Source organism: Platalea leucorodia (genome assembly GCF_965183815.1).
Source record: "Platalea leucorodia genome assembly, chromosome: 1".
Taxonomy (NCBI): domain Eukaryota; kingdom Metazoa; phylum Chordata; class Aves; order Pelecaniformes; family Threskiornithidae; genus Platalea; species Platalea leucorodia.
Genome location: NC_138823.1, coordinates 84,116,864 through 84,137,799, shown reverse-complemented (window position 1 = coordinate 84,137,799; position 20,936 = coordinate 84,116,864). Strand labels below are relative to the sequence as shown.

Here is a 20,936-nt window from a genome sequence, read left to right as displayed (position 1 = left end):
CATGCCCCAGCTAGATGGTTTTGAATCACTGAAGAGGCAGTATTTACTCTGAGTTATCCATCATCTTGTGAGAATGATTCATAAGATTTATCACTAAAGAGCAAATTCTGTCACGTACTGCCGGGCACTTCTGCTTGACTAGTGCTTTGAGGCTGGGCTCCAGCCCTGCACTGCCCTGTAAGAGTCCTTGTTTCTTTCCTCAGTGCATCTATTTTGAATTTATTATGTGCAAGATAAACTAACCAATCATTGGTCATTGGAGACTTTTTGTGTTTGCTTGTTTATTTTCAGAAGAGGCTTCTATGGAGAGAAATCCCAGTATCATTTAACTGCACAGCCTCTGTCTTCTGCTTCTTGTTCCCTCCACAGCTCAATTTATTCACTTAAAAAAAAAAAAAAAAAGCCAATAAAACTTCAGGACTTAAGTGCTTAAATGAACCCCCCTAAGGCATCACAAACAGAAAATGCTTGTGAGAAGATGATCATTTCCACACTGAAGTGACAGCTTTACTCTGTTAGCAGTCACCTTGTTGAGAAGATAAACTAAGTATTTTCAACAGCTTCCAGGTGAAGCCTAGTAGATATTATATATTAAAGTAGATAAAGCAGCTGTGATTTGATCTTAGATGGTATCCAGACTTGGAGAACTCTAACTTCTAGAAATAGAGTGATTTTGTGAATGATTGTGAAATTTAGCCAATGTAGGACAATGAAATCTTGCAATCTTCCACTAAGTGAACTTACAATGAAATTTTCCTTTGCTTCAAATGCAATTTGTTTTATTATTTTTAAGACAATGTGAGCAAATAGCGGTGTAAAAAAAAGTTTAAATGTTTTGTTCTGGAAAGTGAAGGAGTGAAGTGTTGACAGTTTTCTGAATGTTTCCAAGTTCAGTGTTTGTCCTGGCAGAGTATGAACCTGTTAAAATATCTGACTAGATCTGCTAGTCATATTCACTATAGCTTTCCAAAGATTGTGTTTTTTCTGGGTGCTTTTCAGAGGAATAATAGAAAAAGTTATGACAGTAGTGAAATGTCATTTCCCTGACACTATCCATCACAGTAAATTAACTCACAGGTGTGTGTACGTGCACACGCACACACACACACACACAAAGAACTTTTTCAGAATCGGGGTGTATAAATGTTGCGCTGCCAACGTGGGCTACCTTACCCTGGATGCTGTTATTTCTAATAGCCACAGGAAATCAGCGTTAGCTGGCAAGGAACGCCTCTGCTGTAAGTTTGTCATGTGTATATTTACCTGTTTATTGATTCAGTTCTGAAAAAGATCTGAGTAGAATTTAGCACTTGCTCTCTGTCCTCTTCAATTAGTTTTCCTCCATTCTTGAAATTCTTTCTTTTCTTGACAACTCTTGCCTTTAAGAAAATAACATAACCGTTCAGTTTCATCGCTTCAGTGGTGTCAATTGAGCTTTACAGCAGCTGAGGTTCTGTGTCTACATTTTTATTTTAATCAGCTTTGGTAAGGTGCATGTCAATGTCTGCTAATAGGCCATTAATTAATTGGCCTATTAATTAGAAAAGATTTAACAGTACGTTTGAGTGTCAAAAGGATACACACTTTTGTTCCTCACCTCTGAATGAATGTCTTAGAAATCTTTTCCTGAGAAAGCAAGAGCTTTTTCTGACAGGGTGTGAAATTTCTGTTTAAAAACAGTTCTGTCAAAAATATTTTGACCTGTCTTGCTACACATACAATATCTATTTTCCACATGGAAAAGCATGATTTCTATACCATCTAGTGCTGTACGTTTTACATACATTGGTGAATTCAGGGGATATTTGAATTTCCATGTGTGAAATCATGGAATGTGGACAGTGTATTTTGTTGAGTTTTAAAATTAGTCTTAAAACCAAATAAATTTTATACTAGACTTGTGGCACTGAGGTCTTGATCAAAGGTTTTTTTTTTTGCAAAATGGCATGTTCTTGAAGCAAGATTCTGTAAAATGTCACTGAACGTTTTATGTAAGAGAGGGCAACAGGACGGAAGTTTATCTACTAGGCTGTCAAATAAAACCTGAAGGTGCCTGGCAAACTGACTTATATTTCACTGATAAACAGCACTGAGGATTTATAAACAATATTTAATAAATTTATATTTTTTAAGGTCTTCTCTGAATTTTTTACAGCTATGTATGGTATTTAACAGTATTTTTAGTATTTGAGTAATAACAGAAACTGATTCTCTTGAAAATATTCTTCTATCAACTTTTTTTTTTGTCTTGCTTTGCCTCATACCATTTCAACTTTATTAACTAAATATGTCTTAAGATAATAATATTTTTGTTTTTACATGGTGGTTGTTTCAATAACAGATATGCCACCTCTGCAAAATTCAATAGAGAACGATTAGCTTTTGCCAAACTTTTTCACCAATATTGCCATGACTTTGGTAAACTGCATGATTATAGACATTTCAGATTGATCTTAGTCTGCTACAGTTCAGCAAAAAAGCATTGCGACAAACTTTTAAAATATTCTCAGCAATTACTGTCAGTATTGTTAATTGTCTCAGGTGTGTTTAGGCAATATAATGTACTATATTGTGTATAGTCAGTGGAATAAGCGTTGTGCTCTATTGGCTTTAAAATGTATATGTTTTGCTTCTCTAATGTGAATGGAGGTAGAGAACTGTGTGCTGTCTTTTAGTTTCAAAACAGACAAAATCACTTGAGCCCGCACTGTTTATTCTTCAGGTTCAGTCCAGACAGACCACAGCTGAACACTGAACAGAAAAATTCTCATGAAAAGAGCACTTTCCCTCCCCCTTTTACATTTCCCTCAGGATATCTATCAGCTCTGTGCAGCAGTCTGTGTAGGCTTCACTGCCTATATCACAAGAACAACTTTTATTAAATTCTACTTTAGCACTTGAGCTTCCAGGCCCAGCATGAAAATGAAAGCAGAGGTAGAAATATTGCTTGGTCACACATTCCAAAAGCTTAGCTCAGTTTTAGTTGAAAGTAAATTTTAAAAACCACCAGGGCTTTCGAAGTCAAAGCTCCTATCTTTCGGAAATACCTTTCCCATACATGGCTACTACATCTAATTCTGTTCCTTTTGGGCAAACCAAACTAAAACCAGGAGTAGCTGCTGTTCTTGTTCTGTTCTCCAGTGATTTAAAACTGATTCTTAACAGGAATTTTAAACAGAGAGTTGGTATTATATACCTGCCGGTTTGGTTAAACAATTATTTTTCCTAACCAATATTGAAGTGCATCTAATTATTGGGATGGCAAGCAGATGATGCTCTGCATAGACCATATCAGTTCAGCCTGAATTTTTGCTCCATAAAAACAGATGTTTAGATGAAACTGTAATTCCGAAAGTCACCAGGATGCAATGCAGATGGTGAAAATCTGTGTACCAGGTCCTGACTATATGAGAATGTCAGAAAGTATAGATGCTTTAGATGCTTTTATCTAGCTCTGAAGTGTGGTTCCTAAAATATTTCATGCTAGAGAAATCAAGCTAATGGCCCAGTCATTTCATCAGTTGAAGTTAGCAGCAGTCAAGTAGAAAATCAAAGTAAGCAAAGTTTGAGCATCTTGCTGAGGTCAGGTACTATTTGGGTCAAATTCAAATTTCAACACATTCACTGTTAATTTTTATTTCAGGTAATTCAGACTATCACTGCAACTGACAAAGATTACTCTGCAAATGGGGCAAGATTCCATTTTTCCCTTGATGAAGGGCTTTCTTTGAATCCCAACTTTACTCTAAGGGACAATGAAGGTAAATCAAACACATAAATCTCTGTAAGAAATGTATCTCTGTTTTGTGTGCGATGTCTCATTGAACAGAACAATTTCCATGTGTTTCTTGACAGAAAGGGAAAACTGTAATCTGTCATCACTGAACTGGCTGATATCAAGGACATGGTGTATACAACATATTGCAAACTATGAATAATCAGATATTGCATTTTATTTTTATATTCCATTTTATTTTAGCATTTATACTTCATACATTCAGGAATGTTTTTAAAAAAAGATGTTGGCAATTTGGTCCATTTCTAGGTGAATAACACTGAGTGGGTACCGTCAAGGTTATTGCCAGTTATTGCTTAAAGGAGAAAAATAAGAATTTAAGGGGCATAAATGTTGAATTCATGCTTATTTTTACGGATATGATACCAAGAGCCGGTCCTTCAGTGCTTCCTGGATGAGAGCCTATCACTTCATGCTGTTCCTAGCAAAGTGTGCTTAAAAAGTATAATCAAAAATTCATAGCAGATAGGCCCTGAAGGAAAAGGGCCTTCAAAGTCACCCAGCCAAGGGTTTCTGAACATTTCTTGAATCAAAAAACCATCCAGCCTTTCAAAACAACCCAAAATCAGCCTTACTCTTTTGTTGAGTATTGCCTTATGGTTTCCATTTTGCAACCCGATGAAAATGCTAGTAAACTTTAAATGCTTGTCTGTAGCTTTCCTCTTGAGCTTTTGTGTATGTGTCAATTGTGTAGTTTTGTTTGTGTGGAATGTGTGGAAGTGTGGCGGGGGTTGGCTTTGTTTTACAGTTATATTTTTGCAGTAGTGCTATAGACTACCTTCTGAAATCTTACTGATCACTACTCATCTGTAATGTCTGAGAAGCATTAACTCCATCATTGGCACATACAGTGATGTTTAAACTATTCTTTACAGATATTTTTTATCTGTTTGTAAAACCTTTCGGGGAAGGGAACTGCAGAATCTTCCTAAATAATCTGTTCCAATGTTTAACTATATTTACAGCAGAAAAAAAAACCAAGTCATGCTATTTGTTCGGACTAGATTCATGGCCCTCATATTCTGCTTCCAAAAGAAATCAATCCAATATCTATCAATATAAAAAAAATAATAATATTTGAAGGACTAATTCATATATTAAAAATATTCCTTAGGTGATGACTCCAGCCCTTTCCCAGATTAATGTATCAATTCCACTCAGATTGTGATGGAGCATTATAGCAAAAGCCAGAGGGTTTTTAAGTGTACTGTTGTGTGTTTTTGTATTTGAGTCTAAGATTCAAATAAACTCATTGAGTATTGGACTGTGTTCTGATGTGGGACACCATGGCCATGTTCATTTCACTACAAGATACTTTCATCAAGACGTGCTTTTGAATAACTCTATTAAAATTGTGGTTCATGACGAAGTAGATATTTTAGGGCTTTGAACATATTTTAATTGGGATCTGTATGATATATGCTTATTACCAGTGGAAAATGCTGTGTTATACTTTAAGGACTGCATGTCAACATAAGTTATTTACCTATACAGATTTATAAAAGGTTGAGAACTTTTCATAAATCTCTAATTCAGCAGTGTCATGCTTTGGATATAAGTGTGCAGCAGTAAGTATTTGCTGCTTTCTTGTTACCTCCCCAAGAACAGTGAGCAACGACTTTACCACCAACAGCAGAAGCAGTGTTTGGACTATCCTAACGTTGGATTTGGCAAGGGGAAGTAGGGGAAGGAACTGGAAAAGGTGTTCTTTAAGGTCTTTACCTGTTGTGCATTATGTTTGTATTTCACCTAAGGAGATACAAAAAGTAAGTATGCACTTCCTGTAGCACCTCACATAAAACTTCTACACATACAGAGACTCCAGGAATGCAATTTCCAATTTGCCCATATAATTAACACAATGACAGTTTAACTCAAATCATAACAAGAAATTTATCTTAAAAACAAAAGCACTATCACTATTTTGCTCAGCACATGACCCTTTAATTGTACTGTTTAAACACTCCCTTTATTGGGACCTTTTCTTTGTGATATAATCTGTATGTAAAATATCAGTGAAACACATATAAAGTGCATTCACAATACCGAGTTACCTAGCATTCACAACTTTCATATTTATCACCTATTCCTATTCAGAAATTTAATTTCTGTTGCTTTCTATTCTACGAAACAGCTGAGAGATGGTGGGCAGAAAAGGCTTTTCTTTTGTCTGTGACAAGTTTTCACTTTTGAAAACTCACGGTTTTGAGCATCAGCTGTTAAAAAGAATCAGAATGCACTTAACATATGATGGCTGCCATTTTTACCTCTGGATTTAATAATTCTAGAAAGGCTGGCATTCTTGGAGGGTCTTGTTTGTTTGTTCTGTTATGTTTTTTAAACAAAAAAACTACATCAATTGCCTTAAGAGAGTTTTCAGTAATGATATTGAATTGATTTCAAGAATGATAAAAACCAAAAACTCGATGTCACATTGGAAGTGGTAGTCAGCGGTAGCTGTATCTGTCACTGCAAAGCTATATTTCTCTTGCAGTCATCTTTGGATCCAGTCATCCTCTCCTTTTATTTCTTCAGGACAAAGGTTTCATTTCACAAAAATCTCAGTAGACGTTTTCTTCCCTTGTTTTCATAACCCTGAACAACAGAGTTCTGCTCTTTGAGCCCCTATACAGTATTGAATGAATGTTCCCCTACTTCATTATCATCAGTAGAGCTACAAGATCAAAAGACTACTACACTGAATTGGATCTTTAAATATTAACGCTTATATCTATGCACTTTGGCTGAAATCTAGAGGACTTGCACAAGCATAAGATTTCAGTTTGTCCCTACCTACCTGTACAGGCTGCAGCAATGTACAGTCCCAGCATGTGTATGATTCAGGTCAATAACATTCCATGGCTTCAGCAGAGGAAATAGATATTAACATGTCAGTCCAGATAATTGATCATATGACCAGTTAAACTTTTATCTCTTGATAAAATATCTCTGGGCCTGAACGTGTTCCTTTACTCAGTAACAACCCACGTTAAAGCTCCAGCCTTTGAATATGCACCCTCATAATGCAGAGCTTAAAACCCTCAGGGACATGTAGGTCAGGAGACAGCCACAGGGCTATGCCAAATATACAGTCCAGCAGAACCTAAGAGTTACTTGGATCACCTGGATTCTGTTGGTGTTTACAATTTTCATTTTAAAGAAAAAAACAGAAAAGACAGAATATGATACCTTTTCCCCTACTGACTAGATTCTTAAGCTACAGTAGATTCTTTGCTGCTATTTAAGGTTTTTTTATTTACTCACAAAGTCCTATTCAGAGAGAATAAAGGTTTAAGAGTATGAACAAGAGGACAGCCAACAAAATGATGCAGTATCTGTACACATGTAAGCAAGACAGAACAAGAGCTGCGATAGAATTTCTTTGCTATACAAAGAAAACACATTAAGTTGTAATCATTTCCTGCAATTTTAGAAAGCAAACCTGGGGAAGATGCCTTTTTGTTTGTTTGGGAATTGTACTTACGAAGAGTTTTTAATGAAAACAGGATTGTTTACAGTTTATTCTGCCCAGAAAAATGTTGCAATTTCTATTAAAACCTGAGCAGCCAAGTACTTTTTTAATCTGGAGGTGCTTTTATGTTGCAGTTCAGATGCTACATAACTCAGTTCATTGTTTGTGTTCTTCTCACTTTGTTTTTTAGGATGTTATCATAGAGAATTTTGAAATGCTTTTTTCACTTGTGTGCAACGTCTTACATTTACACTTTTTGCCTAATTAGAAATACCTGCTTTTGGATATCCCATTTAAAATTTGCAAGGGCAATATGAGACTAAAAGCACCTTCTTTTGGGGAATCAGAGGAAAGATGAAAAAGCCTCTTCAGAATAGAGCTGTTTCTAAGTATGGAATTTTAAAACCATACTTTTCTTCCTGAAAGAATCATAATATTTTTCCAGATCCTTAAAGAATGGTTGATATGTTAATCAAAATTTCTTAGTTTGATGGAAACTGCATGTGAGCATATGTCATTGTTATTATAACCCTAACCATTAGTATATAGACACACACTTGCATTAGTATATAGAGACACACTTGCATAGTCTCTCTCTCTCTCTGTCTGAGTTTAAAAAATTCATCCTCTCTTTCTGCCTATTTTTTTACCTATTAGAGACCTCTTTCAGAAGTTACACCACACTTTTCAGGAAGCTGGTAAAAGACTGAATCCCCAGAGGACAGTTCAGTTAGGTGCAAGAGAACATTTATGAATTTTATGCACTGTAAAGCACTGTTTTGCCAGTGGTACTTTTTTTTTTCAAAAGATATACAGTCTACCGTGGATGCTCCAATGGGTATTGTAAATTTCCTGGATGATAAGGATTTGTACAGAAACTGTGCACATTCACCCAGCACCGCCAATAAGATTTGTACATTCTCTTACCTTAATAAATTTGAGACTGCCAACTTCTGAAAGTAAACAAAGTTTACCTTACTTTCAAGGAAGAACAACTCCCTAGAGAATGCTTAGCATTTGTTCTCTTCTCCTTTTATTTCTTCAGGACAAAGGTTTCATTTCACAAAAATATTTGCAGTTTTATTTTTCCCCTCTGCCCACTTTTCTCAAAGATCTGGCCTTTTGAAAATTGCCCAGTGATGGAGAATATTCTGGAGTTGGAACAAAGGTAGGCCATTTTTCTGATATTATCCCTTTGGAAATTCCTTTTTCTTAATGTTATGCCACAAGATACTTTAATACCCACAGAAGTAGCGTCCTGCTTTTCTATAAAATCTGGAGCACACTGAGTTCAACGGCGTCTTTATAAGATGAAATTTGTAATGTGTTCATCCACCCATGCTGGTGATGCAAATTAACATTTTTCCTGTGTTACAGATCAGAAATAAGGCAAAACAAGATCAGTTTTACTTGGCATTGCTGTTATTTAGGAAGAGAGCAACCTCCAGGGAGTAATTCATCCCATCCCGGTGTGAATTCCCTTGCAGAAGTTTCTGTTTATCTCCCTTCCCTGTTATGTGCAAAATTCTTATCTCCAGCCATGTTGCACACAAAGTCTGTGGCAGGCCAGTGAACTGGCTTCAGGGCTTTAAAGTTGCAAATAAGCATGCCAGATACCAGACGATGTCTTAGTTGCTCTAGATTGTCTGAAGTGGCGTTAAAAGAGGTCAGGTGGAAACCCTCACTTTGCAACCCAGCATAAGCAGGAAACAGCTACATAGTTCCTTCCTTCATTTGCATCAAAATGGCATGCTCGCTCTGGTTCTGTAGTATTGCAAGTTACTACTGCCCTTCAGTGAAATACCATCTTGTAAAGGAGACAAGTTGTAACTTCAGAGAAATGATATCTGAGAAAGTGCAAAGTTAACATTACACATGGTCGCTGTAAGCACAGTCCATAGAAGTGCTGTTACTGTAAACAAGTTGAATGTCTGAGCAGGTATCAACAGAATCAACATATGAAAGTAAAAAAGGAATTCTACCATGAGTACAAAACCAAGACTGGCTACCACAGAGGGAGGCTTTTTTTTTTCCACAGGCCTGTGAACTTCTTTGATCTTTTTTTGATTTAAAAAAATTGGATCTAAGATTGATGAGGTAGGTAAGTTAGTGCATGGTCTGTAGATTCTTTATACATTTGTGTTCATTCCTGCTACCTGCTGGTGTTTCAGAAACCAACCCAGAAGCAAATAACTATGTTTCAGGCCCAAAAACTCTGCTATGTTGCCTTTCATTTTTGCTACCCAGTGAACTAGAAAGGAAGCCCATTGGCAATAGCTTTGAAACCAGCACAAAAGAAGAAAATATTTACAAGAGTTATCAGTAAAGAAATGAAACAGAAATGCCTATCAATATAGTCCCACATAAACAAATTAACTGCTCTAACTTTAGAAATATAACAAATGCAAATCATTCCAATATATTTTGGTTTAGTTTTAATTAGTTATGACTGCTCAGAAAATTTATAGAAGTTGAACTGCTGATACAAGCAGAGCTGAAAATTAAAACACGCCTTAAGCTATAAACAGGTTTTTACTCTAGTTTTTTACTTCTAATTCTCTTGTGCCTGCCTGTAATGTGTAATGTGTCAAAAGAATTATCAAATTGTGAGTAATAAGTGAGTATCCTCCAAAGTGCTCCAGTAGTCACCTTCCATGGTGTTACTGTATCTCAGCTTCCTTGATTCTCCTATGCCCTCCTTTTTTTTGTTAGTTCAGAAGCTCAATGTAAAAAGGCAGAGATGATGGAAAGAGGAATATGATAACAACCTTGTCTACACTGTGCAGTCTGGCTTAATAAACTACCACATCTTCAGAGTGTGAAGAGCTGCTGCATTGGAGCCATGCAGAGTTTCCCATGTGTAATCTCAAACGCACTTGAGATGAATCTTAAGTTCTAATTGCCATGTTTGCAAAGCATAGCCCAAATGCAAGAAAGTTAAATGATGAAATGGGGCAATGTGCACCACAAGGAATCAGATAAATCTTCTTTTCGCTACATTGGAGTTGTTAATTTCCCTCAGCAGCCAGACCTTTCATCTCCAGAGAGTCCTGGTTCTCAGGGGTGAAGTTCACGATTTAAATCTGTTGAGATAAAGAAGTCTTTCCTTCCAAGCCTAAAAGAATCAGATCTGTAGTTCTTATCATTCCAGTGCTATTGCTGCTATCCTGCACACTTGTCTTCCCTGTCTGTCTGCTGTATCTGTTTTCAGGTATCAAAGGAATTTCTCAATCCATGATCCTCCCTCCTCCCTTTCAAATTAACTTTGTTGATATAACTTTTTTTTTTTCCCCTCAGCAAACCTTTTCCTAAGTCATCAGCATCTGTCTTCATACTCGGCTGCCTTTAGCTTTTACAGTTTGTCGGCTTTTTTTGTTTCATGTTAAGATCCTTCTCTTAAAAGTAGCTGTCTTTCTGGTTCCCCTCTCAATGGGTCCTCCAATAGTTTTTGATAAGGAATGTAAACAATTGCAACATGGAAGCTTAGAACATCAGAATAGCTGTCAGGATGCAGTTGGTACTGCAGTTTGGCTAAGCTTTTATTATCTATTCATTTTGCTGGCATACCTTTACCTACGATTGTCCTCAAGAATAGAGCTCTGACTAGAACATGAGTATTATGCCAATGTCATTAGCTTTGATCGGTTTTTACTATTGATTCTCAGTGACCTTCGGAAAATCATTTCATAGATGCAGTTTCCATCTCTGCAAAAATGTTAGAGATCCAATTTGTAAAATATTCTAAAAGATTTAATGGGAAAGAATAGTATATGACAGCTGAGTTATTTTCCAGTATTTTATTTATGTGTACATACAGTCATGCACTAAGAGTTACTATCTGTAACTCTTTGTAGTACTGAGAGTAATAGTGAGAATTATCACCTCTTATGATATTGGGAGCAGAAAATTTCCATGCCAGTGACCAAAAGATTACGATCATACTTTTTATTTGTATTCAAATTTGTGAAATTGCCTTGAAGGAAAAGCTTTACATTGTTTCTTTGAGAATGCTTAGAATTGTGTATGTTGTTACAGAATCTCCTGGGTATATGTCATGTAACATCTGTTTCTACAAAAATCTAGTTATTACTCAAAAGAATACAAATAACATAAATTCACCATGGCAAATTTTTTAAATTAAAAATTTGATTCTGGCTCCTTCTTTGCCTAAAATATACTAATATTTAATTCTATGATGTTAACAATACAAAAAAAATGAATTTAATGTTGAAAGAACAAATACAACATGAAAAGAAAAAATGTCTTTTTTTTCAATTTGTATTTATCTTGTGCAGTACAAAAATGTCAGTTCCTTGTTTTGCAAGACCTTCCACCCCAGCCAAGCGTGGTTTATTTATAGCTCTTTTCAAATTTTTTCACTGTAATATTTGAATTGTCCAGTTTGTCCATTTTGTCATTTTGGTATTTTCCTTTTATTTTTCTTAGAGTTTTTATTTATTGTCCTTACAATTTTTCCCCATGCGTCCACAGTTATCCTTATAGCATACATGCTCACATCTCAATGCTCTTTCCTTTACATCTTTGCCCGTAGTCTCTGTGCTTAAATCCTTTCCTTACTGCTAGATTCCTGCTCAGGAATCCTCAGTTTTTCTTCATTATATTTGGTCTCTGATGCTTTTCTTTCCAGCCTGCATTTTCATCACTGCTTCTGTAGCTGTATAGCGGTACTGGACAATTCACTCTTTTTTACATTTATGCCAGAGGATGGAAAGAGGCCGTTATGCTTTCCTGCTCAGATTTGAATACTGGGCCTTCTTTGGGTGTCAGCCCAGGAAGATTCACATTGAGAAAATTTTGTAGGATTTTCTTACTTATATGGACAAGGTAGCTGACCTGCAGTGTTTGGGGCTTGTAGACACCATAACAGAAACAAAGTAGAGTATTAAGCAGAAATGAAAGGCTGTTCTTATTATTGATAATGACACTTGCTGTCACCTTTTGGATTTAGGGGTATAAGATCTGAGAATTTTTTCTTTTGGGATGAGAGACATGACAGACATTAATATTAATGCTTAGCTCATGGATATGGTGTCACCTAGTACCAATAGGGAATTACATTTCAAGCTGAGTCCTTGAACATATCCTTAGGTTTTTAAGGTATTATTTCTGGATAACTTTGTTGTGTGATTGTCATCTTCTCATTTGTTGCAACTTGAAATATAAATCTCCTTAGAACTGTCACTTCTTTGAAACTGCTTTCTTTTTCTGTTGTTAAGTACATATGCTAAAAAGTACATATGGGAGTGTTACACTTCTTTAATGACTTCAGTGGGATTTCCAGGTGACCACTCAGACTTTAGTTTATTGTGGCAATAGTGGTGCTGAGGGGTGAAAACAAAAGAAAAGAACAAAAAAAGAACAACGACCCACAAAGGAAAACAGGACTGTGACTGTTCTCTTGCAATGAAGCTTAATAACACAGGCTGACTGTGTACATTACATACCCCTTAGCTTTGCACCTCTCCTGGATCCCGTGTAGTACCCAATGGAGCTCAGACTTCATCATTATGTTTTTTTTTTTCTCTTCTGAGTTTATGAAATAATGTGAAAGTTGTATTGCAGCCCAGCAGAGCAGTGTTGTGTCACGAAAGGAAGTTATGTGCTGTAGAGTGTGTAGCACAAGGCTGTTTAGGGATGCTTAAGGGACCGCAGGCTGTTGGAATAATGTTGAAGCACTGTGTAAAGTGGGAGGAGACAAACCTGGTGCACTCTTGTCTGTACTGCCTGCTGGGAAGGGTCCTGGGTGTATGTTGTTAACTCTGTGGCTGGGTGTTATGGGAGAGAGTCCTAGTTGGCCCAGACCAATGAAATACCAGGGAGAGTGCTAAAATTTAGCAGTATGAACAGTTGGTGTTCCAGGGATCATACTCACTCCCCAGCCTTGTTTTGTTTAACAACCTGCAACTGCAGGAGATAAAAAGAGGAATTGTTAGAAAGGAGCTGTGCTAATAATCTGTAACAAGTTGCATTTCAAGGAAGGGAATCAATTATAAATTGGATTCTGAACAACAAGAAAGCCACTGGAGTTTTTCATGCACATGGTGGAAATGATGATGAAGCTTTTTTTTGAGTGTAGAAAGGCAGAAGCAGTGGTCATCACCTTATACATATACTGTGAACATTAGCTTGGTTTTATGCAAAATATGTATTCATTTGAAATTCCCTACTAATCACAGAGTTTATTTCTGCTCTTGGACTGTATCTAGAGCTCAATCTGCCACTGCTTTGGCAGCTGACATGCAGACCAGCTGAAGGTCATTTTGTATTCTATGGTGGTTTCCCTCTTTGAACCACTGAAGATTTTATCCGTGTCCTCCAGCACTATGAGGGAAGTTGGGACTGACAGTCTAGCGTAAAAAAAATGGAGGGAATGGCAAACGGGCGAGATATTATTGAAAAAAAAGCAAGCAAAATTTTTTTATGCAACATTATGTAGCAGAAAAGTAAAACAGCTGCTTACTTTACCCCCTGATTATACCAATATGTTTAGAAAAATTAAAAAGTCATGCAGGCAATCTTCCTCTTTGTAATCTATGTTCCGTAAGATTATTTGCTCATTATAGGAGTATTTTAAAATAGATCACTGAGATTGTTCATGTACTGCATTTAATTAAAAGTAGAAGACCATAGATGTGTCGAAGAACAAGCTGGTCCAAATTTGTAAAATTAGACTTGGAACTTTTCCATATATCGTAGAAAAAAAAAATTAGACTGGCAGAGCCTACCAAGACCTTCATGGGTGAGCACAATCTGTAATTATGGCCTTAAGGCCACTGCTTACTCTGCTTTAGGGGAGAGTTTTCTTTATACAATAAATGCAATCTGAATTTCAGTGGTATCAAGTTTGAATTCTTTCATTCAATTTACTCATTTATAACACAGCGCACTTTACTCCCTAGTCTAGTTTCAGAATAATGTGGAAATCATTTATTTCTTAACAAAATAATGAAAAAAATCAGCATTACTGAGAATACCACAGTATGTTTTTATAAGGTTTCACAAGCCCAGATTAAGCAATATGGAGAAGAGCTAAGTTTTTATAAAAATGAAAGAAATATTTCTGCATGTCATATGCTCTAAGTATATAGGAATCATTTCCACAACCCTATATCAAAAGAAAATACTTATTTACTGTATATCTTTTAATCACGTCTATGTTGGAGTTCTTCTGCAAGTTATTGAAAACACTTTTTTTATTTTGGGGGGAGGGAGGGTGTAGTTATCTGGCTATTTTGTAAGCAAAACAGTATGTTTTATCATAGGCATTTTATAACCTCTGTGAAAGTATTTCCACAACATGATGATCTTACTCTGTGTCACATTTGTTCAGATGAAAGAATTATCTGTTCATCTCATTCTGGTTTCAGTAAGGTTCTGTAAACGGAATAAATATAAACAGCATTATAAGTGGCTGGTGTCATGCCTCTAAAGAGGAAGCTGGCATGAATCTTGGGATTCAGTCATCAAAAGTATACCTTGACATGAACAAGCAGAAGAGGATTTCAAGGCCTACTGCAAATAAATAAATAAATTTAAAAAAATCATATTTTGCACCTTCTGCAAACGAGAAGAACAAAACAATGAGTTTGTAACAAACTCACCATGCTGGAGATTACCAAGAAGATAAGTAGGGGGGGTGGAGAAGAAAAGATAATGAATTTCAATGCAGTGGAACATGATGCTCACTTCTTGGCTCAGCAGCAAGGGTATTACTTCCCACCTCATATATATTTCTTGTGTGAAACCTGTTACCAAATACATTATGCTGTGATTTTATGCTGATGTGGGGCTATACTATCAGTGTTTCTCAGTACCACTGTCGGGTGATATGCAAAAGCAAAATGTTGAGAGAAGTGAGTTAAAATGCATGTTTTAAAATTCGGCACAGAACTTGATAGAAGATGTGGCGTGAAGAATAGTCACCTGGTAAACAGTCTGTGTCCAGTTTAAACAAAAACTTAATTCCTGCATTCAAATGTCTGTGTGGAAAATAATCAGTCCTATGGGCTAAAATATGCCACACTATTTGTATTGTTGCACTAGATTTTCACAAAGTGTCACAGACATCATTTGTCCATAGATTATGATAAACCTATTTAATGCTATATCTACAGTGGTGAGGAAAGTGGTAAGTAAAAAGAAGTTTTCTGGTTTCTTTGTAATAGGAAGAGAAACCCAGCAGACGTATTTTTGCGCTTATCATCCCTGTGTTATTTGTTAAAAAACTCCAAACCCACAACCCTCCCATTTGGAAACTGTGTGACTGTTAATCATGGGCAAGCAGTACAAGAGGAGACCTCTTTTCTTCCAATCTCTATTCCCATTTCTCAGTCTCCATCTCTCTCTCTCCACAACTGCTCATGTCTCTGATTTCTCACTGTCTCTAATTTTGTTCAGTTTATCTGTGGGCTCTTATTCAGGGGCCAGTACTTTTAAACTAGTGGCAACAAACTGAAATTAAATTTTAAACATGTGAAAATAAGATATAACTATATATTATCATAGCATTTCTTCCCCTGCACTCTCTTATGCCCCTTAATTTCTTGGACTTAAAGGGATATGGGTGGTAGCTTACTATCCTAATTAATGCGTATAAATGCTCTTGCAATCTGTGTGTAATAAGCATTAGTATTCTCATTGACTGTAATATATGTCAGATGGACCTGGAGGTAACATAACGGTGACATAATCTTACATCACTTTCTCTCCCCTTTCCTTACTTACCTTTAACCTCTACCAGTTTAGAACATTTAATATCTGCTCCCTTCCCCTCCCCTCCCCTCCCCTCCCCTCCCCTCCCCTCCCCTCCCCTCCCTTCCCTTCCCTTCCCTTCCCTTCCCTTCCCTTCCCTTCCCTTCCCTTCCCTTCCCTTCCCTTCCCTTCCCTTCCCTTCCCTTCCCTTCCCTTCCCTTCCCTTCCCTTCCCTTCCCTTCCCTTCCCTTCCCTTCCCTTCCCCTCCCCTCCCCTCCCTTCCCCTCCCCTCCCCTCCCCTCCCCTCCCCTCCCCTCCCCTCCCCTCCCCTCCCCTCCCCTCCCCTCCCCTCCCTTCCCTTCCCTTCCCTTCCCTTCCCTTCCCTTCCCTTCCCTTCCCTTCCCTTCCCTTCCCTTCCCTTCCCTTCCCTTCCCTTCCCTTCCCTTCCCTTCCCTTCCCTTCCCTTCCCTTCCCCTCCCTTCCCCTCCCCTCCCCTCCCCTCCCCTCCCCTCCCCTCCCCTCCCTTCCCTTCCCTTCCCTTCCCTTCCCTTCCCTTCCCTTCCCTTCCCTTCCCTTCCCTTCCCTTCCCTTCCCTTCCCTTCCCTTCCCTTCCCTTCCCTTCTTCCTCTTGATCTCCCCACAGCATGAGTCTTTGGCCACTGTCCTTTCAGTTGTTTTCTGAAAGCTCACTTGATCTAGAAAACCTATCACAAACAGTAAAACTTGAAAGTTTTATTTTAACTTTTACTAAATACCTTTTAACATTCTTCTGAGAATGAAGAGGATTTTATGTTGTGGATGAATTCCACAACAGATATTCTGACAATTCCAGGTATTCACATTTACAAGTGTGCACGTACTACTAACAGCATAACATGGGATTACAGCACTTGCAAACTGGGCCCAAAATATTTGTCAAAGTTCATTCTAAGACAGGTACATGAGCTTCAACAATCTTATTTATGTAATGCTAATTACTTTCCTCTGCCTCCTCTTTTTCCTCCGTTGGCTACAAATGCTTCCTGTCATTTTAATTCTAGATTGTGCGTTTTCTAGGACTGTCTAGTTTTAAGATGCTTTGTGCTTCTATTTGATGGGAAACCGTCATTAACATTTTTAATTTTTTTCTTAATTAAAATGCTATTCTGGTTTTGATATTGTAGATAATACAGCCAGTATCCTGACGAGACGAAGGAGATACAGTCGAACCACTCAAGATATCTATTACCTCCCAGTTTTGATTTCTGATGGTGGAGTGCCCCCTCTCAGCAGCAGCAGTACTCTCACAATTAGGGTTTGTGCCTGTGAGAGAGATGGACGAGTGAGAACTTGCCATTCTGAAGCTTTCCTCTCCTCGGCTGGCTTGAGCACGGGAGCTTTAATTGCAATCCTGCTCTGTGTTGTCATTCTTCTTGGTAAGCCATTTTCAATATTAAGTAATGCTATCCTTCCACTGGCTCTCTGAATGTGACAGGGCAGAAATTTTTAATATGATATGTTTTTGAACCAGAGGCTGCCTGGTAGTAGAAGGTAATTAGAAACTCATAGCTGTGATTAGGGGGGAAAGGTTTTGCTAAAATTAATAGGGAAAAGTGCCTTTAAAGTACATTCATGAATATCTGGAATCCACTAGAAATTATTTTTTCAGAGGTTATCACGTAATTAGCACTGTAGATCTTTTTTCTGTAATTTGGAAAGATTTCAAAAAGCCACTGACTCTTAATTCCATGTCTAGAACAGTGTGAAAAATGATAGAAAAGAGATGAGGAAAGCTTTTTGAAATGCATTACCCCGTAAGAAGCACCATTAGCACTGTACAAAAGCCATTTCTTAATTACCTTTGTGGGATAAGCTGATAGCAATGCACAACATAATCCACAGGGGCAAGGGACATATGAGACTATAAGATGACTCCATTAGATAAATGCCCTTGCAATTCTTCTCTTGACTTTTTTTTTTGCCCAGACCAGTTTGAATGTTACCCATTAGCTAATATTCTTTTTTTTTTGCTGGCAGAGGCACAACTTGCTGGGTACATATCCCTGTACTACTCATGTGCCTTTCTGTGTTCCTACAGAGACAGCAAGAAATAATGAGAATCGCACTATGACCCACATAGGAGATTTTGAGGACTTTTTTTTTTTTTCCAAAGGCTCTACATTTTTATAAGACTACTTTTCTCACAGGTTACTGCAGAACTACCTTGTCAGAAAGCTGTTTTAAAATGTATATTAATACATTTAGTTTATAATCTTAGATTTTATCATCCAAGATTGAATATTCATAAGCGAAAAAAAAAAACCTTTTACATTTTAATTCAATGTATATGCTAAATAACAGTTTTAATGAAGCACTGAAAGCCTTTAACAATGCTTCTGAAAATTGTCAGCCTTAGTTACTCATTTCTCATTTAGCTGAAAGTATGTTATCCCCTTTTATCTCCTTTATGAGATCCCTGATAATGTAACTAGTGGATTTCATTATTTCTCAAGAAACCTCAGCAATCCCCACAAAGAAAATATACAGTAGAAGAGTGCTCTTTACTGACCCTTTGGAAGACGAGGCTGTATCGCAAGTTTGTAGTTTCAGTACAGCATTATTAATTTTCCCCTTAATTGTGTGGTCTCCACTTGTGGCACTTCGGCATGTTGCTATGTCACAGCACAGCTGTATGGGTTTCATGGGTGCTTTCCAGGCATACAGCGACCCATCTTCAGGTAACACGTTACACAACAAAGGCATTGCGCACTTGGGAATACAAGTACACTCTTTTCCAGGTTGGATAGGTTTGGTGGCCCTTTGTTACAGACATGTGCCTGACATAATGATCCTGAATACCCGTATTAGCCTGAAAGTATTACACTTCTGTGTTCATGACTTAATATCTGCTATTTCTGTAGCATATATGTACTTACTTCAGATGTAAACTTTAAACCTTATCTAATATCTGCAGTTTTCTCTTTAGCAATTGTGGTCCTTTTCATCACTCTAAGACGTAGCAAGAAGGAGCCCTTGATCATTTCAGAAGAAGACGTCCGGGAAAATGTTGTGACATATGATGATGAGGGCGGTGGAGAAGAAGACACAGAAGCATTCGACATCACAGCACTGCGGAATCCATCAGCTGCTGAGGAGCTAAAATACCGGAGGGACGTTCGTCCTGAAGTGAAGCCGGTGCCCAGGCATCACCCCTCCTCAAGCCTTGACAGTATAGATGTTCAGGAGTTCATTAAACAAAGACTGGCAGAGGCTGATCTGGACCCCAGCGTGCCCCCGTATGACTCCCTACAGACATATGCCTATGAGGGTCATAGATCAGAAGCTGGATCTATCAGCTCGCTGGATTCAGCCACAACACACTCTGACCAGGATTATAATTACCTTGGAGACTGGGGACCTGAGTTCAAGAAGCTAGCTGAACTCTATGGGGAAATAGAATCAGAAAGAACAACTTAGTTGTAATTCCCACAACAGAAAAGTTCCTAAACGACTGGAGATATAATAACAGCAGCAGTAACAAAAAATGAATACAGTACTTGGAACTGAGCAAGTTGTATGCAGTTACTGTAGAACAAGTGCCCTTTTCATATTTGAAACTGGGTTCTCAATTGGAAGAAAGTCAAATTTTGAAAAATACAGAAAAAAGAAGCTATTGTCCCTTGTGTATATTTTTTAATTGCTCAATGAAGTCTGTGGTACCATATCTGTAACAATACCTAAAGTAAAGCCAAGCAATGACATTTTTATTGCAATATGCTTAACATCTCCAAGCTACAGTAAGCTTATGGTCATGCCTGTTTAGGAAGATAGCTAATGGAGGGGCAAATCTCTTGCAGGTGGTTGTGATGTTGCATTTCTAGCTGTGCTCTGGGCCTTGTGATCCCAATGTGAGGTAGCCAGTGGGGTTTACGCTCAGTGTGAGAAGTGAAGGAAACAGTCTGTTTCCTTTACAGAAGGGATAAGCCACACCTGTCCTCTTAAATAAATGGTCCTTTGATGATTTAATCTTATTGAATTAGCAGGTTGCATTGAGGTAATGTCATTTCATTATGTCCTTCATAATCTTTCCATCCATAACCAGCTAACAGAGGGAGGGCATCATCAGCTGTTAGCCCAAACATGGCTCTAGCCCGTAACCCCAGACCTGCTCTGTTACTGCGTGCTAGAGGAACTGTTGTTTCCAGTAGCGTGTTTTTTTCTTTTTGTCTTTTCATGGGAACATCATTCATTTAAATGGAATGTGTCGAAAGTACCCTTTATGCAGCAAAGCAGATGAAGCATAGGCTCTTTCAATAAAAACAACAATGGCAGCACCATTAAACTATGCAGTTGTTTGGTTCACTGTGCTTCACTTATGTCGATAGATGAACCTTTTCAAGTCTTTTGCTGGTCTGAGTCCAGGAGCTACAACAGTCAGTTTATAACACGGAGTTCTTAATCATAATGTCTCTCTATTTCCATGTGTGACTAAAAGCAAAACAGAGGTGCTGGTAAGACATTGGAATAGAGAAAATTGAAACAAGAAGAGCAAGATTATGATGCTTTTTTCTTTTCATTTCAATCTACTGATATTTAATTTCTCTATGAGTAATTTCCATCTAGGCAGAGCGAGCTTTTCTCTCCCTGTTTCAAGTATCATGGGAACAGGAACATTTTAAGTCAGTAGAGGAAGAAAAAATTAAAATGTACCATTATTTTGATTCCTATGGATTAAATAAATTGATTTCTTATATTAGTAACTTCTTAGCATTGCAGAACTGCTTAACAGTTCTGCTTAACATTGCAGGCTGCTTAACACCTAAACCAGCAGATTCTTATGTTTTCCTTTGTTTTGTTTGAGACTTTAACCTTTTGTTTCTCTTTCTTGTGATAATATTATGAGAAGACCAGGAGGTCATAATATCCCACGAAAGATTATGACCTATAAGGCTCACCATCTATTACAGTCTTCTGCTT

At 37.5% G+C, this 20,936-nt stretch overlaps 1 protein-coding gene across 2 annotated transcripts in view; it reads left to right on the top strand.

Moving 5' to 3' along the window:
* Window positions 1-19,436, top strand: part of CDH18 (cadherin 18) — a gene marked incomplete at both ends in the record, with an annotated part of 175,715 nt that extends 156,279 nt beyond the window's left edge. Inside the window, 3 exons of one of the 2 annotated variants that reach the window (XM_082335404.1) lie at window positions 3,644-3,761; window positions 17,144-17,395; window positions 18,946-19,436. In XM_082335404.1, coding sequence (XP_082191530.1) covers window positions 3,644-3,761; window positions 17,144-17,395; window positions 18,946-19,436 — 861 coding nt within the window. Of the gene's footprint in view, window positions 1-3,643; window positions 3,762-17,143; window positions 17,396-18,933 lie in introns of both variants that reach the window. The other variant, XM_082335403.1, reaches the window with a different exon arrangement.
* Window positions 19,437-20,936: the final 1,500 nt, after the last annotated feature.